The sequence below is a fragment of the Neovison vison genome, chromosome 4 (assembly GCF_020171115.1).
Source record: "Neovison vison isolate M4711 chromosome 4, ASM_NN_V1, whole genome shotgun sequence".
Classification (NCBI taxonomy): Eukaryota; Metazoa; Chordata; class Mammalia; order Carnivora; family Mustelidae; genus Neogale; species Neogale vison.
The window spans coordinates 217,800,790-217,828,280 of NC_058094.1; the positions used below are offsets into that span (position 1 = coordinate 217,800,790).

At 46.9% G+C, this 27,491-nt stretch overlaps 1 protein-coding gene across 3 annotated transcripts in view; it reads right to left on the reverse strand.

Annotated features, from left to right (window-relative positions):
* The window catches only part of MKRN1 (makorin ring finger protein 1), a 33,287-nt gene extending 6,898 nt beyond the window's left edge, over positions 1-26,389 (reverse strand). Inside the window, exons 1-2 of one of the 3 annotated variants that reach the window (XM_044246715.1) lie at positions 26,166-26,389; positions 6,433-6,561 (exon numbers count right to left, since the gene is read on the reverse strand). In XM_044246715.1, coding sequence (XP_044102650.1) covers positions 6,433-6,554 — 122 coding nt within the window. In that variant the 5' untranslated portion in view covers positions 6,555-6,561; positions 26,166-26,389. Of the gene's footprint in view, positions 1-6,432; positions 6,562-17,177; positions 17,504-26,160 lie in introns of those variants that run through there. The other 2 variants (XM_044246713.1, XM_044246712.1) reach the window with 2 other exon arrangements.
* Positions 26,390-27,491: the final 1,102 nt, after the last annotated feature.

Here is a 27,491-nt window from a genome sequence, read left to right on the forward strand (position 1 = left end):
AAGACCCCACAGGATGGTACTACTGCTGGCCCAAGGACAACTCTTGAGTAGCAAGGTCACAAACCACGGGTCAAAATTTAGAGCCTGTGGCAAGGTTTGCACACCCCAGCAGACCATCTATCACCCCTGGAATCCGAGTCCCACAGTTCCCATGGCAACTCTGCTAGAGACTGTGCACCCAAGCATTAACTGAAGAAAGGTAGACTCTCCATCTCATAGAAAATGTAAAACGTTTTACCACACATTACAATGTTCACATTAAGCAGGATGCAGGATTTACAATATACTGTTATCTTTTCCTATATATGTTCATTGACCTAATTACTTTACTCCAATTTTTACCCTACACGTTCTCTCATTCTTTTTCACCTGTCCAATTTTTAAACCACATCTCAAAACTTGGGAAAAAATGATTCCCTTCAAGTACCAACTTCCTGGGGAGCCTAGATGGCTCAGCCACTGAAGTGTCTGCCTTCAGCTTAGGTCATGATCCCAGGGTTGTGGGATGGAGCCCCCATATCCCTTCTCCCTCTGGTGCTCCCCCCTGCTTGTGTTTCTTCTCACGTGCTGTTTGTCATATAAAATCTTTGAGGAGAAAAAAAGAAGAAAAAAAAAAACTTTCTGCCCAATGAAGTCCCCACAATTCAGACATTCATTCAGACATAATGAGAGAACAGTTACATCTGAGCTCACACTGACTTGCAGTACACGAATCTAGCAGGTCTTGCAATTAATTACTGGGCCACCCTAACCATGGGCCAACCGTATTACCAAAACAAAGGCTAACCACACACTGTCCTAGTGTAAACATTTGCTGACATTTTCCTTAGTATCCGATCATCTCAAACCCTCTTACTGCTAGTGTTCCCTCTAAGTCAAATAAGTAAGATCTTTAAAAAAAAAAAAAAAAAAAAAAATTCAAGAAGTGGTGCTGTTTGACTCCACTGCTCTGTATGATGGCAGCCAATGGCCACATCTAAATATTGATAATTCAGGGCACCTGAGTGCCTCCGTGGGTTAGGCCTCTGCCTTTGGCTCAGGTCAAGATCTCAGAGTCCTGGGATCGAGGCCCACATCGGGCTCTCCGCTTGTATGGGAGCCTGCCTCCCCCACCTCGCCCAACCTTGCCTCTCTGCTTGTGATCTCTCCTTGTCAAGTAAATAAATAAAATCTTAAATAAATATAAATACTGATCCTTAAATAGAAAATCCAGTTGGTCCTAGCACTAGCCGTATTTTTTTCAATGTTCCACACACACAGGGAGCTCCTAGTTACCGTAGTAGACAGAGGAATAGACAGCCGTTTCTGTGAGCAGAGGAGAGGCAGGAGGGAAAAGCAGTTTTCCAGGAGCCTGAAATCCTGACCCCAGACTGAGCCACACAAGCACCCGAACAGTTCGGGGCTTTTTGGGTTTTTTTTGAGCAACACCTGATAATGAACACCGACCATACCCTGTAAGTTTATCACATAGGGTAGGCACCCTGTTGGCTCAGTCGGAGCACATGATCTTGGGTGTCCTGATAAAGTCCTGGGTGTCCTGATAAAGTCCTGCCTCTGGCCCAGCCTGGGTACGGAAGACTGCTTAGTAAGTAGTCTTGCTCGCATCCGCTCTCAATCCACGCCTGGCCCACTTGCTCTCAAAATAAATCTTTTAAAAGAATAAAATAAGGTCCTTGTACACAAATGATTATCTCTTGAAAATTAACTTTTAAAATCAAATTAGTCTATTTAGGCAAAGTTAGTCCCTTAACGCAGAACTTTTTTTTTTTTTTACGATTTTAATTATTTGACAGGGAGAGGGCATGCCAAGTACACAGAGCAGCAGGCAGAGGGAGGGGAAAGTAGGCTCCCCAACAAGCAAAGAGACTAATGTGGGGCTTGATCCCAGCATCCTGGGGTGATGACCTGAGCCGAAGGCACACACATAACTGTCTGAGCCACTCAGGTACCCCAGGAACGGAACCCTATCAATGTTCTGAAGATCTGTGCTTAAGTACTAGGAAAAATACTTGTAAGAAAAACACTAATGAAGTCCAAGATGCATTTTGAAAAGTGCTTACTAGGGGCACACCTGGGTGGCTCACTCAGTATCTGCCTTATCTTAGGTCATGTTCCCAGGGTCCTGGGACCAACTCACACATCATGCTCTCCACTCACCAAACGGTCTGTTTCTCCTTCTCCCCTCAAGTTCTGCCTACTTGTGCACTCGCGTGCCTTCTCCCTGAGCCAAATAATAAATAAAAACCAAAAAAAGTACTTTCTAAAAGAATCTGGTTCAGTGATGCATGGACCTGAATTAAGAAAAGGATCAATCCAGTCTATGACCCTCATGCCAAACCCAGAGCAATACTGGTTTTTGATACTGAGCTAGCCAGTGAGGCATCCCAATCTTTACTTTTTTAAAAAATAGGCATTTACACATAGGCCAACTAGAACTGTATTTCAGGAGACAATTCAGGAAACAATCAGACTTATACTCTTGGTTTTGCTAATTTTAAAATGGTTGGAAAGGACTGTTGTATGCCACGTTGAGACGCCAATTCCAGGGTCCCCATAGAGCTTCCTGGAAACACACCACATCCATTAACTAGGGATCACCCATGGCTGCTATCAAAATACAGGGGACCACCTGGCCTCCACAGCCAAATACATTTATTACCTGGCCCTGCACAAACGAAACCTGCCAGCTCCTACTTCAGACTCTCTCAACTGCTGGATTTCAAGTCCAGGATAATGTACTTATAATGTTTATTAATACCTTAAGATTATCACAGATCAGTGATCCTTTTAATCGAAGTGTTAAGTAATGAGACAGCACTGAAACTAACATTGGGCTTTTCTTCCACATCTTTGCAAACACTCTATCGATAAAAGTACTGACTTCTATGTAAGGAAGTTTAATCAATTTTTCCTCCAGTGTTAAGCAAGAGAAGACACAAGCTTCCTCTCTGGCTGGCTACTTCCCAGCCCCAATCATTCCAAGGTCTGGGATCAGTCTTTATTTTAACTTATAGCTTGGTTTTTCCCCTCAGGTCATCGTGTTGGGGTATCTGGGATCTCCTGGGAATCATCACTCAATGGGGAGTCTGTTTCTCTGCTCTGCCCCTACCCTTGCTTGTATGCTCTTTCAAAGAAATCCATCTTAAACTTCCACTAATGCGAGTCATTGGGTCCAAAGGGAAAGGGCCCTCCAAAGAACACAAGATCTTCCACAGCAACGGTTGTCAACTAAGGCAATACTAATATTCAGTAACGAGTGTTTTTCCAGCTTTGAGTAGGTGGGGGCAATGTCACAGGTCACAGGACCAGCAGTGTGCACAGCAGTTCTGAGTAATGGAGATGTGTCACCATCATGAAGCACGGATGCAGTAGTGTGTGTGAACTGCTGACCTTAGTGTATCTTTCATTATGAGCTATTCCCTCTATGAGAAGTTCATCTCTGGACACTGGCCCATTCATATACAAAGAGCCCTGCACAGGTCAGAGAGCAGGGTAGGTGTTCGGACTTCCGGCCTGTCGGTCCCACACTATTACCAAGCTTCCTTTCTGGCAGCTTAATGCATACAAAGGCTTTCCTAATTCCTTTCACTTTGCCCTGGGAGCTCTAAACCCAGCTCAAAAGGGGAACACTCGCCCAAGACGGGGCTGGGTCTTTCTTAGAAAACCAGAAAGCGGTTCATTAGGTGACTTGAAACTGCCGGTCAGAGCATCACCACAGCAGGGCACCCACCTCATCCCTGGCCTTCAACTTCATCTCCCACAAGAAGTCCACTGAGTACAGGGTTACGGTGAGGACAGGCTTCCATACTTAACTCAAGGAGTGTATGAAATGCCACGTATGGCTGGCAAAGTTACCTGAAAAAAAAGCTGATTAACACACCCAGCCTTGGACTCAGCTTGGCTTCCTTCAATTTCGTTCTTTCTGCATGGTCCAATCAGACTGAGTCCCTCCTCTGAAGCAAGCAGCTGATGTTAACCAGCCATACGCCATACCTTCCCTACGCCAACCATAGAACACTCTCTCCACTTCTCTCTGCCACACATCCTGGAGTCTCACTTCCACTCCTGACATTGATTTCCTCTCTCCCTGGACGGAGTTTACAGATTCTCAGCAAACTGTCTAGGCAAATAACCCTGTTACCCTACCATTACGATGGCCCAGAAAACCAACGAACACTGCCCTACTACAAAAAAATCACTTCCTTAAATGTATTATTTATATATATATATATATATATATATATATATATATATATATATATATATATATAAATGAACAATGGGACTTCTACCAACTCAGGCCCTTTCATATGGTGACTGATAAGGTAAGACCTGGGTTTGTGGTGGGTTTTGGGGGCAGGGGGCATTTTCACCCCTTTCTGGTAATACTACCATGAAAAATTAGCAGAGAACCAAAGTTAACTTATAAACTCAGACAGGGGTTCCATTTCAGAGTTCTCACAGTCACATTAAGAAAGTGTTTATATTTCTCTAACCTTACGAGATTTCCTAGTAAAATGAATGTGGGGTGACCGAACATTTGTACCACCCATTGATAATTTCTTAGCCTTTTCAATTCCAAGCATCTGAACACAGAGTTGACATATTCTTTTCTGACCACAGAATGCTAAAACTGGCAGTGTCTTACCCAATGTCTTACCTAGTATGATGGTTTTAAGTGTGTCCACAAGTCTTTAGTAATCCTCCCTTCAAAAAAGCTGGGGCCCAATCTCTCCCCCCTTGAAAATGGGCTGGACTTGTTGACTTGCTTGTACGAATACTGAGCAGACAGACTGGAAGTGTGGGACTTCTGAGACGAAGTCGTAAAAGGCACTGTGGATGTGTCCTCGCTCTCACTCTCCAATCACCTGCTCTGGGGAAGGATAGCAACCAAGCAGAACACTGACACATCCCTAGGGAGAGGACCAACTGGTAAAAACTTCATTGTCTCCTCAACAGTATGTGAGCCACCTTAGAAGTGATCCTCGGAGCTCCTGGGAGAGGACAGACAATGAGAGCCCTGCCTGAAATCCTCATGCAACCTCTGGAATCTCAGAGCTAGAGAACCCAGCTAAGTCACACCGATTTCAGACCCCCCCAAATCGGGAGATGATGTTTATCTCTAAGCTACTAAATCTCGGGGTAAATTTGTTCAACATCAATAGGTAACTACTTTTTGAGAAGATTTCAGAGGTGCCTATGTGGCTCAGTCAGTTGAGCCTTGGGCTCAAGGTCATGATCCCCGAGTTCCGGGATCAAACCCCAGGCCAGGCTTCCTGCTCAGCAGGGAGTCCGCTTCTCCATCTGCGGCTCTCCCATTCTCTCTGATAAAATATTGAGAGAGAGAGAGAGAGAGAGAGAGAGACACACACACACACACACACACACACACACACACACGGGCGGGGTGGGGGCTGACAGAACAAGTAGGAGCAGCAGCAGACAGAGCCAAGGAACAGAAAGCAGGTTCCCCAACTAGCGGGCAGACCCACGCAGGGCTCCACCCCAGGACCCTGGAATCATGACCTGAGCCCAAGGCAGATACCCACGCCCAACCGACTGAGCCATCCAGGCACCCTATTAGGAAACTAAAACACATCTTTGACTTGGAAATAAACAAAAGCTCCACCTGATTTCTAACCAAGAGCCACAACTGCCACATTGCTGATTTTAACAGGATTATGGTACCAATTCACTGAATAATGATAGAGATTACAGAATGAATCCCTCTTGTTTAACATTCTGATGGTTACTAGGCACATCCTTTAAGTGTTTTCCCTAAACCCAAGCTTACACTTCGTCTTGCAAGCTCAAAAGGTTCAGCAAAGTTGACATGCAATGACAACTCTTGTAACTAGCAACCTAATACTATCCCCCAAAAGCCTACGATCCCATTTTCTCTCCATTTAATTCACTATTAATAGAGATATGAAACTATGGTCAAATATGCACATTATTCATAGTCTTGCGGGGGGGGGGGGGTCCTATACAAACATTCTTTCTCCACACCTATCCCTAGGCTGGCAGAAGAGGATCCTCAGGAATTAAACTTCAGACTGCACGACAAAAAAAAATTTTTAGTGTATTAATACATGCCCTCCAAGTTGAGATTTACCTAACACTGCTAAGGAGTAATTTTCAAAGCCTTTACCTTAAAATTTATAAAGCTATAGGAATTATGTATTTTTACCGCCCCCCCCCCTTAAAAGATTGTCTTTATTTGACAGAGATCACAAGTAGGCAGAGAGGCAGGCGGGGGCGGGGTGGGGGGAGAGGCAGGCTCCCCACCAATCAGAGGGCCCGACGTGGGGCTCGATCCCAGGACCCTGGAATCATGACCTGAGCTGAAGGCAGAGGCTTTAACCCACTGAGCCACCCAGGCGCCCCCTTTACTCTCCCCCTGAACAAAACTGATCTGTGAACAATTCTTACCTGCAGCGGTCTCCATAAATACAGTATCCTCGCTGAAAATACTTGCACACTACACCGTAAGGACTGTCGGAGAGGTCATGTGAGTAGCGACAGTTATCTCCTTCCTTACAAACCCCATGCATGAAATACCTGTTGAGAGAAAGAACCACAAAGTTTGATTTAAATGGGACTCTACAGCCAGTCCTGAAAGAACTGTGACTGGGGCATGTGGGTGACTCAGTGGGTTAAGCATCTGCCTCAGGCTCGGGTCATGATATGTGCATCTCTAATAAATTAAAAAGGGGGGGGCATTTACACAAGTTCAACTTTGGGTGCTTCACAAGCCACTGCTTAGAGAATTTTGTAAGCCAGCCACAGTCTAGGAGGAAATATTTGCGTACCACTTATCTAGTACAAGACTCCCCCATCTTGCCTATAGAGAACTCTCACCAATCAGTAATACAAAAACAAACAGTCTGCAACACTGGCCAGCTGATTCCAGGGGAGTTCAAGACGCATGCTGGGGGCAGAGATTACTTTGAATTGGGGCGCATGGGTGGCTCAGTCATTAACCATGTACTTTTTCGCTCAGGTCATGATCCCAGAGTCCTGGGATCAAGCCCGTTGGGCTCCCTGCTCCGCACAAGCCTGCTTCTCCCTCTCCCACTACCCCTGCTTGTGTTCCCTCTTGCGGTCTCTGTAAAAAACCAACTTTTTTTTTTTTTTTAAAGATTTTATTTATTTATTTGAGAGAGAGAGAGACAGTGAGAGAGAGCATGAGCAAGGAGAAGGTCAGAGAGCGAAGCAGACTCCCCATGGAGCTGGGAGCCTGATGTGGGACTCGATCCTGGGACTCCAGGATCACGCCCTGAGCCGAAGGCAGTCGTCCAACCAACTGAGCCACCCAGGCGTCCCTCAACCAACTTTTTAAAAAAGATTTTATAAAAATAAAAGGGGGGGGCGCCTGGGTGGCTCAGTGGGTTCAAGCCTCTGCCTTCAGCTCAGGTCATGATCCCAGGGTCATGGGATCGAGCCCCATTGGGCTTTCTGCTCAGCAGGGAGCCTGCTTCCTCCTCCTCTCTCTCTTCCTGCCTCTCTGCCTGCTTGGGATCTCTGTCAAATAAATAAAATCTTTTAAAAATTATAGAAACAAGAAGTAAATAAATGATTTTATTTACTTGACAGAGAGAGATCCCAAGTAGGCAGAGAAGAGAGAGGTGGAAGCAAGTTCCCTGCTGAGCAGAGCGCCCCACGTGCAGCTCAATCTGAGGACCCTGGGATCATGACCTGAGCCGAAGGCTTTTACCCACTGAGCCACCCAGGTGCCCCTGTAAAATAAAATAGAGAGAGAGAGAGAGAGAATCATGACCAATGTACTCCCCACCAGTTAACACACTAGTACAATATAGTATGCTATGTATCCTAGTGCTGTATACACCCAATATATCCTGTTCTACACCAATATGTGGAAAGAACACAAAACCAAGACCGCACGGTAAGATTATCCATTAATGGTACCAAAGGAAGGTCTCCCGTATGCCTGTGCACCAATTTACATTTCAATTGATGTCATCATTAATCTGGTCTCCACAGGCTTTTAATTTTTAAATAATTTTTTTAAATTTTAAGTTTTTTTTTTTTTAAATACTTTTAAGCACAGCCTCGGTCTCCCTGCTCAGCCGGTGGAGTACTTCTCCTCCCTCTCCCTCTGCTGCTCCCCTGCTTTGTGTGCGCTTTCTGTCAAATTTTGTTAAGATCTTTTTAAAACACCATTTTTTTTTTTTTTTTAAAGAAGAGTTGACAGCCACAGCAAGAGAGGGAACACAAGCACAGGGAGAGGGAGAAGCAAGCTTCCCGCTGAGCAGGGAGCCTGATACGGGGCTTAATCCCAGTCACTTAATCCCAGTCACGAGGCAAGTGAGCCACCCAGGCACCCCTTTCTTTAGAAGCCACCATGAGGGGCACCCGAGTGGCTCAGCTGGTTAAGCAACTCCTGATCTCAACTTAGGTCTCTTCATCTCAGTGTTTCTAGTTCAAACCCCGCACATAGGACTCCAAACTGGGCCCGGAGCCTACTTAAGAAAAATTCATGTAAATTCTGCATGTGAAAACACAGAGGCAAAGAGAAATCATTATGTTCTTTGGCTAACAGACTACTGCTCCTCAGCCTTGGAGGAGGACATGCATACCTAATGAGTAGTTTCCTAAACACCAATTATCAGAGTATGCCCTAGCAGAAATTAGGGAACCTTGACTAGCAGCATCAGCACCATCTGGGAATTTGCTAGAAATACAAAGTAGAGAGGCACCGGTGGCTCAGTGGGTTAAGCCTCTGCCTTTGGCTAAGGTCATGATCTCAGGGCCCTGGGATCAACCTACCCCCACCTCCCCCAATGGGGCTCTCGGCAGGGACCCTTGCTTCCTCCACTCCTTGCAGGCTGCTTTACCTACTTGTGAGTCAAATTAATAAAATCTTTAAAAAAAAAAAAAAATAGTAGTAGTAGTGAGGGACCATCTCGTATCTACTAAATCAGAAAGTGGGGATTGGGGGAGAAATGAGTAGAGCAAGCAGCAATCTCCATTTCTCTAGGTGAAAGTGATATGGGCCATTATTTTTTATAGATCACCCCATCATCAAGAACTACTACCATCACCACTATTCTCGATCTATCCATCACCAACTTGTCAGGTTTCCTACCCCCCCACTGCAATGCTTTTTTTTCAAGTAAGCTCTACACCCACTGTGGGACTTGAACCTACAGAGACCAAGAATCACATGCTCTACTGAGCCAGCCAAGGTTCCCCAAGGAGGCTTTTTTCCCATTCTTTTTTTATTAGTAATTCTTTGGTCCTCTATCCATCTTTTTCTCTTGAATAAGAGAAAATTATCTTTGGCACGCCACAACTCCCCCAACTGGCATCTATGTACAGCTGGTCGAGTAAGGAAGTACCTGTTTCCTAGGTGTCAATGTGGCTTGGCCTTGTAGGACGCATCACTGTGTCCCAGACTGTCGGTCATCCAAGAGCTGGTGGACAGAGTAACAGGATGTACACTCCACTTGTCCACTGATTAGAGTATGCAGAAAAACAGCCGTATTTACCCAAGAAACCTTGAAGGCGGCTGCCCAAATCTGAATGTAAAGATTCTACTGGAAGAATTTCTGCAAGGGAAACTTCATGTTTCCCCACATACGTCACATGCAAAGTTGTAACATTGGTGGAAACAGTTAAAAATAATCAAGATCCTCAAGTGCCCTAGGGTTGTAGTCAGTTAACAAAATGGCCTACGTCCCCCTCTCTCTGCCTACTTGTGATCTGTCAAATAAAATCTTTTAAAAAGTTGTTTGTCAATAGAAAATTGGCGGGGGGGGGGGGGGATTGGGCAGCTCAGGTTCTGATCTCTCGCAGTCCTGGGATCACACCCAGCATCAGGTTCTGCACTCCAGGGGAGTCTGCTTGTCTCTCTCCCTCTAATCATCCTAACGCTTATGCTATAAGCATTTAAAAAAGGAGGGGGGGGCATCTAATTTCTGACCACATAAATGAAGACATCAACACAGACACCCCAACAACTAAATAAGCCAATGATAATTACACTGTCGTCACCGCAACAGTATTATCTTGCTTCCAAGTACACAGAAAGTATCCAAGGCCAACTGGGTGGCACAGAGAGTCCTTCAGCTCAGGTCATGATCCCTGAGACCCAGGATATAGCCCCCTTTCCAGCCTCTTGCACGATGGGGAATTTGCTTCACCCTCTGCCCCTTACTCTCTTCTGTGCTCTCTCACACTCATGTAAATTATGAAAAATTTGGAAGAAAAAAAAAAGTGTTCAGTTGGTAATAGGTTATCCTTTTGGAAACAGGACCAGGGCTTGAATATAGTTTATACGGTCTCATTCCCAGTGGGAACTTTTGCTTTTTAAAAACACAACAAGGGGCGCCTGGGTGGCTCAGTGGGTTAATGCCACTGCCTTTGGCTCAGGTCATGATCTCAGGGTCCTGGGATCAAGCCCCTGCTCAGCGGGGAGCCTGCCTCCTCCTCTCTCTGCCTACTTGTTATCTCTGCCTGTCAAATAAATAAATAAAATCTTAAAAAAAAAAAAAACACACAACAAAAGTGTCAATACCATGTTTCTTTGTGACCAATTTGAAGTCAGATACATATCCCTCATTCAGTTTTAAGGCTTCATAATATTATCTAGAGATTCCAAGCTGGGAAGGTAGCACTTCAACTTCAAACAGAACAGTTTCACGTTTGTTCTGAAATCTCATTCTTGGCGGTTCCATGGTGTAATGGTGAGCACTCTGGACTCTGAAATCTCACTCTTTCCAACTTTCATTCAGTTGCTGCACTTGGGTTTGATGCTCTTTGCTACGCTTAACCTCAGTTCCTTAACCAGTTGCTTCAAGGAGCTCCATTCCCTAATATAGCTGCGCCTTAATTCACTTCCTTAGTCAACACCTCCGCTAACACCTACACCAGCATTTACTTGTTGAAAACCCACTATGGTTAAAATCTTCTGGAGAATCCAAAATGATAGTGAAAACTGGAGCCAAAAGATTGTGCAGTTTGCATGGACAGTGGCGCATGGACCATTAGCACTTCCCAGTCAAGAGCACAAGAGAACAGATGTAGGACTAAGAGTGACGAGGAGGAGGACAAGCGGGGAGGGGAGAAGAGACGTGGCGGGACAGCAAAGAACAGATGCTGCGCAGGCTTAGAAGTCAAGTTGTCTTTAAGCAGTAAGGAGTCACTGAAGATTCTGAAACAAGGAAGCCATCAGAATTAGGTTAGTACATTGAATTGTGGTCCACATGACCAGTCCCAGCCAACGGCTAGATTTCCATCTACGAACTTCAGCTGACCCCAAGTTCCAAGAGCCAGAAGGGAACGTAGCTACCAGAAAGTCAATACAATCAGGCTGCACTAGCAGTAGTCTGTTTGGAACTAATGGAGTGAGTACAAAAGCTCAGAATTGGGGATGTTTATTACTTAAGTAATCTCTAGACCCAACATGGTGCTTGAACTCTCACTTAAGATCAAGAGGAGTTTGTGCATGCGCTAAGCCAGCCAAGGGCCTCTTCAGAACTTCAGACTAAATTCTAGCTTTGTCACTTCCTAGCTACGAGACCTTCAGGTGATTTCTGCATTCTTTTAGATTTAAGAATTTAAGTCAGTAACTGCACAGTCTTTGTGCTATGCACATTCAGATCTGTCCATCTGTCCTTCCACATCTTTCCTCTGCCCTGCCAGACTGCATTTGTTTAGTACAAGAAGTAGTACACATGGGGGCACCCCGGTGGCTCAGTGGGTTAAGCCTCTGCCTTCAGCTCAGGTCATGATCTCAGGATTCCTGGGATCGAGCCCAGTACCAGGCTTCTTTGCTCAGTGGGGAGCCTGCTTCCCCCTCCTCTCTGCTGCCCCACCTACTAGTGATCTGTCAAGTAAGTAAAAATCCTAAGAGAGTAAGGAAGAGATTCACATGAACAAATCAGCTAAGAAAAATGGAAGGCAAGACACCTAGATCTCATGCCACAAGATTTTGTAAATAACTGGAGTTAACAGAGCCAGAATATGACGACATTTTTGGGCACTATCCCTGACAAAGTACATATATGTTGAGAGCAACATCATGTAACTGGTTCTATGTGAAAACTGAGAAAAAGAACTACCCAGCAGTGAAATGCATTCCTGAGGTCCAAGACTAGCAACACTGAGTGAGTTCAAGCAGACAGAGAATCACAGAAACCCTAGAATCAACAGAAACACTAAAATACAAGCCCTCATTAGTTACTGCCAAATACTAAGCATTGTTTCACATGTTGTTTGGTATATATGCTCTTGTGTTTTCCATTTATTTTTCTTGCCTTTTATGCCTCAGTGATATGAACACTATTGGTATATCCAGAACTGAGTACAATCCGTGCAGCAAAATCCCTCCTTGCCAATCCATCTTTTTTTTTTTTTAAGATTTTATTTTATTTATTTGAGAGTGAGAGAGAGCATGAGCGAGGAGAAGGTCAGAGGGAGAAGCAGACTCCCCATGGAGCTGGGAGCCTGATGTGGGACTCGATCCCGGGACTCCAGGATCACGCCCTGAGCCAGAGGCAGTCGTTTAACCAACTGCGCCACCCAGGCGTCCCGCCAATCCATCTTTTAAGAGATTGCGACATGGGTGCCTGGGGGGCTCAACTGGCTGGGCAACTGCTCAGGTCATGATCGGGGGTATCAGATCAAGCAAGTCCCACATCGGGCTCCCAGCTCCATGGGGAGTCTGCTTCTCCCTCTGAAGACCTCCTCTCATGCTCTCACTGTCTCTCTTAAGTAAGTAAGTAAAATTTAAAAAATAATAATAATAATTAACATTTTTCCCCCTGAAGATTTTACTTGGGAACACAAGCAGGGGGAGGAAAGGGAGAAGCGGGTTCCCCACCAAGCAGGGAGCAGGACCCTTGAGAGATCATGACCCAAGCCAAAGCCAAGGCACCTAACAACCGAGCCCCAACCCAGGTACCCTATAACACTAAGTTTTAACAGAAAATGGATAAAAAAGGGCAAGCCTCTCCCAAGAATTTCACAGCCAAAGGAAACAAATCAAAACAGTGTTTTTGTTTTTCAATGGCAAGAGCAAACCACCATCCAAATCTTGATGCCACTGCCTAGACTGAAGCATCCTTTGGTGAAAGGGCCGTGACTTTTTTTTTTTTTTAAAGATTTTGTTTACTTGATAGAGATCACAAGCAGGCGAAGAAGCGGGCAGAGAGAGGAAGGGAAGCAGGCTCCCAGCAGGGCAGAGAGCCCAATTTGGGGCTCGATCCCAGGACCCTGGGATCACGACCTAAGCCGAAGGCAGAGGCTTTAATCCACTGATCCATCCAGGCAACCCCCCATGTGACTTTTTAATAAAAATTTATTTTATAGAGAGGGACAGGGGCAGGAGGGAGAGACCATCTCAAGGCAACTCCCCACTGAGCTTGGGGCTAGCTACTGGAGCTAGGTATGGGAGGGACTCCAGACCTGAGCCAAACCCAGAGTTGGTAACCCTGGTGCCCTTGTCTGGGGGCCCTGTGATTTCTAAGATTCCTTCCACCTTGAATCTGACTTCCAGGGAGCCTGGGTGTTCAGTGGGTTAAGCATCCTCCTTGGCTCAGGTCATGATCTCAGCAGAGGGGGGCATCCTGCTTCTCCCTGACCCTCCCTCCTGCTCCTGCTCTCACTTGATGCCCTCTTTCAAGTGAGTAAAAAAAATCTTTTGACTCCAGACATTGTCCAGTAACGAAGACCAATATAATCAACTAGAATCTCCTACTGCTGTACCTCCTGGAAAACTAAGCATGTTTGCCAAACTATATTACAAAGCACCCCAAGAGTAGCTTTTAAGGGTACAACAGAAGCAAGAAATACCCCTGAAGTACCTCTAGGCATCATGACAACCTGCCTGGGCATTTACTGGAAATTACAGAACGCTAACGAATGTGGCATTTACCACTTCACTGGCTATGGCATTTCTTACTTTGCTTCGGAATTTTCTCCTGAGTTCACCTACCATTCTTTATACTAGACTGCTAATTCCTGGTGGCTGAGGACCAAGGTTTACCCCCCTTTTTATCTCCTGTTAATACCTATACAAATAATAGTTCACATATTTGTTTTACTGTATAAGACACATAGGTGTCGTGGCAAATCAGAATACCAGCAGCAAATTAAGTTTCATAATGGGCTTTTTCAGTGCCACCCCTTCAAAAAAAATCACCTATGTAGTTTCCAAGTAATAAACTTCACTATGGGTATATCACAGCAATTGGGAGTAATTTCCTTTATTTTTTCAACTATACCAAATACACCTGAAAAAACTGAGGGGCGCCTGGGTGGCTCAGTCCCTAAGTCTGGTCATAATCCCAGCAGCCAGCCAGGAAGCCTGCTTCTCCCTCCCCCACTCCCACTGCTTCTGTTCCCTCTCCGTGCCTCTGTCAAATAAATAAAATCTAAGAACAGAAAAACTGAAATGAAAAATGCTCGTTCTTGGGTGTTATTTCACCTGTTCATCCACCACTGTAGAACTCTCATAAAGCAGTGCCTTAAATCCAAAATTACAGTGTTATTTTAACCCCACACTCGCAGTAATAGCGTAGTTCGGAATATCCCTCCAATTAAAAAACATGAAAAATAGCCTGGTGGGGGCAGCATAATACAGCTCCTTGGGAAAGGTATATGTAGTTGCTCTGTTTTTAAGTAGCTGACAAGACACAGTGAGAATTCTGAGAAATATAAAGAAAATAAAAACCAATGAGAAAGTATGGATTGAGCAATTAAAAAAAGTCTGTCATCCAAACAACTTCTGGGAGCATTATGTCCTATGTCCTAAGTCTAAGAAAAAAGCCTTAAACCACTAAACAGAAAGCACAAACACAAAATATATCCCTACCTTTGAATTCTCCTGAGGGATATTTTGCTATCAAATACACTGAAAATACTTATAATGGGTTTTTGCATTCCTTCCAACATCCAAGACCTTCATCCCTCGTTGAAGGCACTAATGCTTATTTAGTAACTGAATGAGGTAGTCCCCAAGACAGATCACTAAGTCCTTTGCCAGGACAAAGCGCCTATTAGAGTGGGTAATTTCAGGTGTGGGCTTACCACCAACTTAAGCATTTATTAAGTAGAGATAAAAAACAAAACAGGGCCCCTGCTCTCAGAATGCTCAAGTTCTACAATACAAGATACCGTACTTGGTATTCCAAGCCTCAAAGGAAATTTTTAAATAGATCATGTTGGGTGGTGCCTGGGTGGTTCAGTTGTTAAGCGTCTTCCTTCTACTCAGGTCATGATCCCAGAATCCTTGGGTCCAGCCCTGCCATCAAGCTCCCTTCTCAGCGGGAAGCCTGCTTCTTCTCCCACTCCCACTCCCCCTGCTTGTGCTCCCTCTCAGTCTGTCAAATAAATAGTCTTAAAAAACACACACACACACAGATCATGTTGGTACCTAAATCTGAAAACGTCTAGTATTAAAATCTAAGACATACAAAATACTTCTAGAAAATTAACTTTTTCACAAAAGCTAGACAGATTAAAAAAAAAAAAAGCTAGTACATCTAAGCCTGTATTAGATTACTGCGCTATGTGAATTTTTTAAATACATAAACCTATTGGTTTATAGGCAAAGAACTCCCACCATTCCAGGAAAAATCTACAATCCTGCATTTACTCGAAGATGCTAAAGGCAACCAAAGAGGAATGCTTAGTCTGGTAAGCTCTTCTGAATTCTGATTATACTGCTTTAAAAAAACAAAAACAAAAACAAACATTAACATGGCATGTCTACCGAGAAGTGACAATGAATTCTGTGCACTGATGTGAAGTTAAGTTCAAGTTACAGCTACAAGATACAAACGGGTAAAAGATACAAATGGGTAAGAATGGTTAATACCAGGTTAGGATGGGTGTTCAAGGCTAGACTATATCGAAAGTGGAAAGGTAGGTTAAAAATCAAGGCTTTGTGTGGCGTTCTTGAAGGCACTCAGATGATGTTCAAGGAACCTTATTTTCAGCACACAAAGGCAGATATATAGGGACTCATCTAACTGGTTTCATGGACAGCAATTTTGAAAATCCTTAAGATACTGCACACTCCATTCATTCTTAGTATCTACAAACCACTGATGAGACGCTACCTAAAATAAACTTTTATCCTTCATCCCGCTACTGGAAGTAAGCTTAATTAAGCTTCTTCAAGCCTTAGAAGTATTTCCTGAACAAAATACTGTATCATCACTGTTAATACTACAGAATTCTGTATACTACGAATTCTTAGGTGTTGCATGGAAAATTCATCCCATGAAAACCGGGGTTCCAGTTGCATTTTCTTCAACTGGTAGAAAAAGAAAAGCTTCCATTCGCTAATGATCACTTCGAAAAGAAAGTATAACATCCAATTCAATGCACTCATCCTGTATGTACAGCTTGATCATTTTTTACACGCGTACACACGTACCTATAACCCGCCATCCACTGAATTTTTCAAATACTTGCATCTGACATACCAAACCCAAACAAAACCGCTCTCCCCGGATAGACAAGCTCTTTGATTCCCTCTTTAGAAAAAGGAAAGATGCATGTATTTCGGAGAGAGTATTTTCTCCGCGGGGGGAACGGCAGCTCCTAATTTAGGGCGGAGAAGACCCCCAACTAGACACTCGTTTCTAAGACAAAGCTCAGAACCGCCAACCTCGATAAACATACAAAGAAAAAATAACAAAAGCTACGGGCTGGGGGGCGGGGGCGGAGAGACGCGCGCAGTCGTTACTAACGGATGACACGGCGCCGAGGCCCAAGGCCACCTCGCCCGCGCCGGCAGCCCCGGTCCCCGGCCCCGCAGGGCTGCGGGAGACTGGCTGCACGCTACTACACGCAGCCCCCTCCCCGCACCCGCGGGGCCGCAGCAGGGACTGCGGGATCGGGCGACAATGAAAAGGAGGGAGGAGTCAGCCCACCTTTCCCTCTGCGCGGCGCTCCGCTCTGCGGGCGCGGGGAGGCCGGCGGGCCGTGCGGCGGCGGAGCAGCGCGCGCTCGAGCCCGCGGCGGCCGGCGGGGGTTGACGCAGGGCGGGTAGGGCGGGCCCGGCAGGCGCGGCGGCCGGGGCGGCCAAACGCCGCTCTCCTCCTCCCCGCTCCGCCCGCCCGCCCCTTCCTCTGCGCCCTCTCCGCCCTCTCCGCCGCCTCGGCCCCCTCCCCGCGCCGGCGCCGGGCCGCGCAGCGTCTCACCTGCAGGTGACCTGTTTAGTCCAGCCGCCGCCGCTGCCGTCGCTGCCGCCTCCCCCTCCCCCCGCCCCCGAGGACGGGGAGGTGACTGTGGGGATAGGGGTGGGGGAGGCCGCTGCCACCGCCGCCGCTGCCGCTCCTGCTCCTGATGTTGTGGCTGTTGTTCCGGGAGCTGCAGCCTCCGCCATTACTGTTTATCCCACACAGCAATGGCCCCGGAACTTCCGGGATCACATAGTTCCGGTCCGGCTGCGGGAGAGGGCGGCGAGGCGAGGGGAGGGGAAGGAGACTGGGGCGCCCGCTCGCTCCCCTCGGCTCCGCGTAGCGTCTCCGAGCGCTCTCGCCGCTCGAACTGCGGGGGAGAGCCGCAGCGTCCGCGGCCCGCCCCCCGGCCCCCTGATTGGCGGACGGGACATCCCCGCCCCCAGGGGCGGAGCAGGGGGGCCGGGCTCCGCCGACTGGGTCCGCCCTCGCTGCACCCCCTACTCCGCGTCCCCCAACACACCGGGATGCTCATATGTCCAATGAAGTCAGTCTTTCAAGCGTGCCAACCCAGAAGATCTACCAGCAGAGGCTGCGGCAGTGGAGAACGGGACTGGAGGACCGGGGTTGGAATCCAGACTGTCCCTTTCATTTACTGACTCTACCAACTGTTAGCTGAACGACCTGGGGATACATACCCATTCCTGAGCCTGTTTCTTCACCTCCAATGGGATGCTAGCAGGCCCTCTCCCCCGCACCGCATTGCTGTGACGATTATGGGACGTGCATAGACAGCAGTCACTGAGCCTAGTGCCTGGTACATAGTCGACTAACATTTAACATTTTAAGGGTGTTCTCACTTTTTTTTTTTTTTTTTGAAGAATTTATTTGACGGAGATCGCAAGTAGGCAGAGAGGCAGGCAGAGGGAGGGAGGGGAGGAAGCAGGCTCCCCGCTGAGCAGAGAGCCTGATGCAGGACTGGATCCCAGGACTCTGGGATCATGACCAGAGCCACCCAGGTGCCCCCAGGGTGTTCTCAATCTTAAGCCCAGGCGACTAGCAGGGTAGCCAAGCACAGATCTGGGATCAATCTGTCTCCCCAATCTCCCTGTTTTTCCCATTCCTGGCTATGTGCCTTTGAGCAAGTTAATTTACCTCTTAGTGTTGTTACTCCTTTCTCTATCTGTAGGTTAAGTAACAGTAACATTGTTATTTGAATCCACAGAAAACACTGTCCTTTCACACTTCAGTTGATATGGAACACACAGTAACAAGAGGTGTCGGGAACATCCCAAGCTTAGAGCCACTTGTAAAACTGAAAATTCGAATGTATATAATATCCTATTTCCCCAACAATGTCCACTGTCCTCTGAAATACTGCCTCTTAAAATCCTGTTTTTCCTAATAAGCCCGTGATGTTCTTTCTTTCATCTTCCTTCAAGAGTGAAAATCCTCCCCACTGGCTATCAGACCATGATGTACCTAACAGACACAAACAAAGACAGTGACAAAAATCAACAGAAAACAATGTTTCTCCCCAAGGCCACACCAGGGCTGCAAGACTTAATCCCTTTTTTCACTAAGTTTTTTTTTTTAATATTTATTCATTTGATAGAGACAGAAATCACAAGTAGGCAGAGAGGCAGGCAGAGAGAGAGAGGGGGAAGCAGGCTCCCCGCCGAGCAGAGAGCCCGACTCGGGGCTCAATCCCAGGACCCTGAGATCACGACCGGAGCGGAAGGCAGAGGCTTCACCCACTGAGCCACCCAGGTGCCCCTCAGTCACAGTTTTCAAAATAAGTCTTCCCAGTCCACTTCATAGGTCCCTCCAACCTCCTGAAAAACTAAGTATCACAGTATCACAGTTCCAGAACTGCCTCAGGACAGTAAAATCCACAGCTGGTTCCTCTTCTGCTGGTACAGGCCAGCTTCAACCCTACAAGACGGCCCCTCCCTACTGTCCTTCCACGTCACCCCCACCATTTCTTAGCCGCAGTGTGTTCTGCTGCATCAAGTTCATAAAGCTTAACCTTGTGGGACTACAAGTACATTGCCAATAGTCTCTGTTGAGTTTTACCAAGTCAAGTTAATGATGTGATTTTTCTTTTTAAGAAGTTGACATCGTGAGGGGCACCCGGGTGGCTCAGTAAAGCCTCTGCCATCAGCTCAGGTCTCGATCCCAGGGTCCTTGGATTGAGCCCCAAATTGGGTTCTCTGCTCGGTGGGAAGCCTACTTTTTTCTCCTCTCTGCCTACTTGTGATCTGTTAAATAAATGAATGAAATCTTTAAAGAAAAACAAAGTTGACAGTGCAAGAAAACACAAGCAGGGTTGGTAAACAGCAGAGGGAGGAGGAGAAGCAGTTTCCCACCCACTTAGCAGGAAGGACCCTGGGATCATGATCTGAGCCAAAGGCAGATAGATGCTTTACCATCTGAGCCACCCAGGGGCCCCAACGACGGTATTTTTAAAAAGGAAGGTGGGGGAGGGGCACCTAGCTGGCTCACTAGGGAAGGCAGCACTTGATCTATAGGTCCTCAGTTCCACACTGGGCATAAAGCTTGCATTTTTTAAAGAAAGGTGGGGAAGTAGGGAAAGCATGCAATTTAAGAGGGTTGCCTGGGCACCTACTCCCAAGCTCACTGCTGAGTATGCTTGTCCCTCTCCAAAATAAAATCTTAAAGAAAAAAAAGAAGTCACTTGTCATTCCTCTATTTTAGGGAAATCCTCTTGTAAATCACGGGATATGTTTTGTCTCCATATTGCTGTCCTCACCTGGGAAGCGTCACTCTGCCTAGCTCAGAGTCCTCAGTGGAATCATACAGGATCATGTTAAGATCTGAGCCTCAAGGGCACCTGGGTGACTCAGTGGGTTAAGCCCCTGACTTCAGCTCAGGTCAGGATCTCAGGGTCCTGGATCGAGCCCCACATAGCATTTGGCTGTCTGTTCAGCAGGGAGCCTGCTTCCCCCCTGCCCCCCCCATCTCTGCCTGCCTCTCCACTTGTGATTTGTGACAAATAAATAAAATCTTAAAAAAAAAAAAAAGATCTGAGCCTCAGTAAACACACCTGGAAAGGCCCTGGGGCAGACAGAACTTCAGAATAATCCAGACTTGGTCCGAAGGTCCTAAGACAATGGAACCCAGGACTATCCCCAAGGTCACATGTGCCCATACAAGCTCAGTCCTCAATTTCTCATCTCCCTGCTCAACACAGCAACAACCAGAGTGAAAGTGTCATTCTCTGCTCAAAGTCCTCCATATCCATAAAGTAGGGTTTCAATCAGGGTCAGTCAGTCCTTGGCAAAGAATAATGGAAGAAATTCTCTCCAGTAAACTATGCCTTGGCTCACCATCCATACCAACGGAATAACGAGGTTTTATTTCAGGAAAGCGAAAATTTCAGCCCAAGTGCAATTAATGCATTTCTTCACTCAAGAAGTTACTGATCAGTTAACTTTGCTATACCAAATAGCCAGGTTCTTTAATTGTAGGAGCCAAGACCATCCTGTGTGGTCTGACGTGATGGCACCAAGAACCATCTCAGATTACAAATGCATTGTTAAATGCCAAGGTCCAGATGGGGATGACCACAGGCTGGGGAGGACTCCCTTGAGAGCCCTCACTCTATCCACCTCCACGGACTGGGCATCAAGGCCAGTTTAAGAACCCTTGGCAGACACAAGGGAAGGAGAGAAAGGATTTCTTCCCAAGGAAAGGCATGGTGGGTATTTTCCTCCTTTTGCAAGAAGCTGTCGTCCTCCTGAGTGAGGTGATCCTATCCATTAAAACAAAAATGTTGCATGGCTTGACAGGGAGGGTACAGTCAACTGGTCAGAGAAACAGAAGCTTCAAAGTCAGACATGAGCAGAAAAGCCCTGTGACATAGGAATCATATTAACTTCAGTGCGTGAACCTAGTAGTTGTGACACAGGGCAAGTTACTGCCTGTTTCCTCGTGGGTGGAAATACTTCCATGGATATATTAATACATATACTGCTCCAAGGACAGTCACTGGCCTTAATAAGGGCTAGTATTTGCTATTGTTTCCATTCATGGGGGCATACGACTTTTTTGGCATGGGATATACTTACACTTAAAATGATTCACAGAAGCGGGGTGGGGAGGGGGTTGGGGGGGTGGGGGCCTCAGTGGGTTGAGCCTGCCTTCAGCTCAGGTAACAATCCCAGGACTCAAGAGATCACGCACCCCCCCCCTCAGCTCAGCAGAGAGCCTGCTTCCCTCCACTTCTCTCAGCCTGCCTCTCTGCCTACTTGTGATCTTTGTCCAATAAATAAAATCTTAAAAAAAAAAAAGATTTACTGTATGTATGGGGCACCTGGGTGGCTCAGTTGGTTAAGCAACTGTGTTCGGCTCAGGTCCTGATCGGAGTCCAGAAACGGGCTCCCAGCTCCATGGGAGTCTGCTTCTCCCCCTGACCCTCCCCTCTCACACACTCATTCTTTTTCAAATAAAAAAATCAAATCTTTTAAAAATTTTTGAGAATAAAATAAAAAATGATTGACTGAACTTCAGATATAACAAGGACGCCGGCAGGCCAGGGGACTAAGTAAAAGGGTCCTGACCTTCATGTAGGATGCACACCAAAATAGGAGCCAGGAGTGAAAGTGAAGTTTAGTGTATGAAAGACCCAAGACAGCGCATCCAGGAGACTTGTAACAGGAATCTCGTCTCTGCTGGAGGTCTAGGCTTCTTACTGGCGATTTTGGTCTGATGAACTTGTCCTCCTAGGCATCTGGGCAGGGCCAGGCAACCAAGGGTCTTAGCAGCACGTGGTCTTGGGGAGTACTTAGGACACTATCACACACACAGAAGTTACTGGATGTACAGAAAACATCCAAGGATTTCAGTACCTTTGTCCCTTTAAGTATGCCATTTGCATTACAAGGCATGTGTAGAGAGGGGTGAAGGTGCACCCCCAAACAAAGAAATTGGAAAAGTTGGGGAACCTGGGGGCTCAGTTAACTCAGTCATGGGACTCTGCTCAATGGGGAGGAGTCTGCGTCTCCTGTTCCACCTGCTGATCGCTCTCAAGTAAGTGTATCTTAAGAACAAACAAAAAAACGTGGCACCTGGGTGAGTCAGTCCTAAAATGTCTGCCTTTGGCTCTGGTTGTGATCCCAGAGTCCTGGGCTCCGTCCGCATTGGGCTCCCTGCTCATTGGGAAGCCTGATTCCCCTCTCCCACTCCCCCTGCTTGTGTTCCCCCTCTCGCTGTGTCGCTCTCTAGTCAAATAGAATCTTTAAAACAAAACGAAAAGCTGGGAAAGGAGCGCAAAGAAAAAAAAAAAAAAAAAAACATTTTCCCCCATGGTCTCAAAACTTTTTCCTACCTTCTCTATCGTGAGCCTCCCAACAGGCTTTTTGCAGTAGGACAAGGACAATGACTTGGCCCCTTTACATGTAACAAGATTAAGGCGCAGACACAGTGTTACTCTGCAATATCACACAGCCACACACCCACCCCCCTTAGAGAGCTCAAAGCAGTTGAGCCTGTGGTCTGGTGCGCCCCCCCCCGCGCCCCGGGGCGCGGGGGGGGGGGTGGTTTGCTGGCAATCTGGGCCCTGCCTAAACGGTGCTTTTCATTTGAAAGGGGGACCTGCAGACCAGACACAATCATGCTCGTCCCTCTGTACGGGAGGAATCAAGTATGAGACAGGTCTGACACAAACTTTGAAAACTTGAGCCTGGCAGTAAGCAGGGCTACTACTCTTGTGGTATTTTTCTTCCCCACAGGATTTAAGTTAAAAAGATTTGAGAGCACCCATGCAGGCATAAATCGTGGGTGGAGTGCAGGAAGAGAATTTCTAGCAGACTCCCTACTGAGCAGGAGCCTGTGCAGGGGGATCCATCTTCTGACCCTGACATCAGGACCTGAGCAGAAACCCAGAAACCAACAGTCCCAACAGTTCAATCACGATGCCACCCCGGGTCCCTCCAAAGCGGATTTAAAGAATGATTTGGACCCTGTAAAAAATAGCTGAGAAAGTTCATATTCTCAGGCCTGTGACTTCCCCTGACTTAAGTATTCCCTTCCACCAATTTTTAATTGACTTGTCCCTTTAAAGATTTATTTACAAGGGATCACAAGCAGGCAGGCAGAGGGGCAGGCAATTGGGGGGGTGGGGGTGGGAAGCAGGCTCCCCACTGAGCCGAGACACCGATGTGGGGCTCGATCCCAGGACCAGGAGATCACGACCTGAGCCGAAGGCAGGCAGAGGCTTTAACCCACTGAGCCACCCAGGCACCCCACCTCCCACAATTTATAAGATTGTAGCAAATACTGTTGTTAATGTGTGCTCTGCATAAATTTCTCCAACAATGCACTCACCTGACAAGTATTTGTGAAGTAGAAAGGGAGAACCAAGTTCTCTGACCACATCCAAAAGCTCTCCTGAACTTTTCCGCTAGGCCTCCATTTCTAGATCTCCATTTTCATCTCCTCCTTGTCTGATTTCACCAAGAATCCTGGCCAATTGCTTTAGCCAGAACCCTCCACACCCTCCATATCTGATCTGGTTCATCTAATACCATCCCCTCAAGCTGGAAGAGGACTTCAACCACCTCCATTTTGACCTCCGTTTACTTTCTGATTCAAGTTTTCCTTTCCAGCTCAGCTCTCAACTCAGTCCACAAACCTTGCTGTTGGTGATGCGTCCCCCACGGGAATGGAAACTGCCCTGAGCCAGTGAAATCTGCAGGACTGAGCCCAACGTAATGATCAACCTGACCTTTACCGACTGACCACCTGCAGCTCCCCACCCATCTCTGCCCCGCATTCTTTAAATAAATCTGGAATTGGGTAGACTAAAACTCGACATCTCAGGGTAGGATCATACTGGACATAGAGCCTATTTAAAAAACAAAACACCAGGAAGTATTTCCAGCACTCTAAGCCTGCCATCTTTGTGGGGTCAGTCTGCCATTCCCCTGCCCCCGGGGATTAATCCCTTTGAGATTAATCCCTTTGTTTCACCATCACGGTCTGCCTTTGGGTTTTTGGCAGCAATTGGGAGGCTAACCCAGTCTGTTTGGAACCCCCGGAGCCAAGTGCTTCGTCACCCCCAGTCCTGCCTCCAGTGAGGTCTCATCACCCCGTCTTGCCTTCAGAAGAATTCTGTTAGAGGTCAGTTTAGCCGAAGTGCCTTCACAACCCCGTTTTCCCTTAATTTCCCATCCGCTGAATCCCCCAACCCACCCCTACTTCGCTCCTTGGCTTTCAATCCCCGTATGCCCAAGCCGTATTTGAAGCAGAAGCCGATCCACCTCCCCCACCCCCGCCGCACACTCCCCCTGCCACTTATATTTAAGTAAATTTTCATACTCATCTCTAAGTTGGTCTCCCCATGCTTTCAATTGCCACTACAGGTTTTTTTACTACAAAATGTTATTTTAACAGGTATCAGGTGAAAACATCACCAGCTAGGCCCCAAGACCTGGCCTTTACCACCGCCGGCTTGAACGGATCTTTGTCTTGCATTTTCCCGGAGCTCTTCTTCCCGGCTTTCCCCTTAATGCAGGCTAACGAAACCCAAAACCATCCCCCAGGTGACGGGGACGGCCGGCACACATCTCCCACTGGTCCAGACCACCCAGCCCGAACTAGAGCTCACTGGCGCCTGGCACAAAAGGACCCTAGTGTGACCTCCTGAATGACCCACAATCTTCCCTCCTAACGCTAGTAAGATCTCCGCCCCGACGGGAGCCTCAGCCTCACAGAACACACTGCAGACGTAGGCAACCTCCCTTAGGGTGCGTGCGCGACCCTCCTGCCAGCCTCTCCTCTACGCACGATGACCGGGGGACAGCCTCCCCTTTCTAAATATATTCCTCTTAGCCCTAAACAAAAGGACTATTCACCCTTTTTCGGGGAGTCACATCTCTGGAAGCCATTCTCCATCACCTCCTCATTTGCTGAAAATGAGTTTTCTTTGTGCGGCGGCTCAACCTGGTCGTTTCTGACTCACCAAGGAATGCGCTTAACTCTTCCTCCCGTTCCTTTCCCCCGACCTCCTAGCCCATCCCCCCACAGCCCTACAGCTTTTTCATTTGTCTGTGTAACCTTCCAGATGTATCTAATGCACCTTCAAATACCTGTGTGCTTCCTCCTCCTCTTGGAAAGAAAAACTAGGGGCGGGCTATACACCTGGACCCCACAGCCTTTAACAAGCAGCGTATTTGAAACTCTTTCTATGATCAGAACCTAAGGGGCATCTCCATTACTTTGCATACTTTGTTTTCTGCTGGGGGGATATACCCCATCGTTTGTGGCTGGTCTCATCAAGACCTGGTTTTGAATTCTTTGTAACGAACAGTACTTCAATCGCATTTTATGTACGGCATCTCGCACATGAGGGATTGTCTGTAGGGTAAACTAGAACTGGTATTACTAGGTCCACGAGTATGGGTATTTGCCATGCTAATGGATGTTATGAAATCGTCCCATACAGACTGTTCCCATATCTAGTCTCACCAACAAAGCCTATGTGACACATTTGCGAACGCCGCAATGTTCCCACGTGCTACCAAATTTTTGACTATTTGCCAATCCGATGAGGAAAAGAACAGTTCAGTACAAGAATGTTCTTTTCCTGAAGATTTTGTTAGGTCACCTCTACACCCCTCAGGAGGCTCGAACTTGCAACCCTGAAATCAATGGTCACATGCTCCACTGACTGAACCAGCCAGATATCCTTTTCCTTTTTCAGGAATGATCTCCCACGTAGTAACTTTAGAATCTGATTCTGTAGTTATTATCAAATCCTATTCGTCCTATTTTTAACGTCCAACGTTAGGGAAGCACCTTCCTACCCCCCTCTAAACACAATTTTTGCAAACTTTCTCTTCAGCATTTCAGGTCAATACCTGAGTCAGATTAGGGGACCCAGCAAAGTACTTGAATTAGAGTAAACAAGTGACTAGACAAAAATCAACGAAGGACACAACACGGCTATGGAGGAGGCAAATTTAGATCAGTGGGGCCTTACCTTACCTCCCTGCTTTCCTTCCTGCTTCTGATGCAGTTTAGTGTGGTGGAGCTCGCAACTGATAGCCAAGAAAATTCCTCAGATGTACTCGGGGCCAAAATCGTTGTCTCACCACAGCAAACCCAAAGGACACGTGGGCAGAAAAGTCACTGCTCTCCGAGGCCTAGGAGCAACTGATTATATACTGTGGAGTTAGGTGGCGGTAAAGACAAAGAGAAGTTTCCAGAAGGACTTTCATATGCTAAAGAAGACTCTGTAGCAGCCGGAGGCCTGCCTATTGTGAGGCTAAGGTTGTTTTTTCCTTCTAACAAAGCATTAACATTAAGACAATTGGGAGTTTCCTGGAGGGAAGTGACACTCCGCCTGCCTCAGGGCTGCAGGTTATAAGGAGATTTAATTTTATCTACGTTTCATTCGGCCTTTGTTCCCCACATCTCTTTGACAGAACAAAACTAAGGTTTTAGGAAAAGAATAAGGAAAATTTAGGGTAACTTAGCACCTCCTCTTTAAACGGCTGGCTAGCTCAGCTCTTCCTCTTCTAAAAGGCTTTGTGGGAGCCCAAGGGTGTTTGGCGCCAGAGAGCAGACTCTTAGGGAGGGGCAGAATGTGCTAGTAGGTTTGCAACTTCCATTCTTCCCTTGGCTCCTTGTGGGAGCTGAAAACAATTGATAATCTCCAAAAAGAACAGTACCGGCCTGGTGCCGTGGACTAGGAAAAAGATAAGATGTAGAAAAGGGCTCAGAGCCACCTTTTAAAATACAGAGACTTTAGAGTTAGAAAAATCCTGTCTGCTTTAACTTTTACTTTCTCGCTTCCGTGGGGGTGGGGGAGGGGGTAGAAGTTGCAAACGAAACCCTGTTTAAAGCCCTAGGACCCGGAGGGCAGCCCAATCGCCTTGGAAGGGATCCATTTCTGAGGCTGCTGGAGTCCCCACTGAGAAGAAGGACTTTGAGAATTTCCCAGTCGGATTTGGTGAAAATACCAGATTTTGTCTTTTTAAGAAAAAGCCTCTTCCAGCTTCAGTCGAAAGGTACCGCAGTGAGGGGATACGGCATCAGTGAGCGCGTCCTCTCATACATTCTAACCTATTTGCGCAGAGACCAACTAAAGGATTAGAAAGAAAAGGCTTGGAAAAACCCAGCAGGGTCATGGCCAGGACAGAGGGATCGGTGGGTGTAGAAGCTGTGCTCGGGGGGCCTTGGCTGATGGGATCCAGGACCGGCTAATGCCCGCGTGCCTGGAGCCCAGGGACAGAGGACGTGCGCGCAGACAGGGGAGCTGGAGAGCACTGGCGAGCAGGTTCCCCCCAACACCTTAGCTCCCAGCTGCTT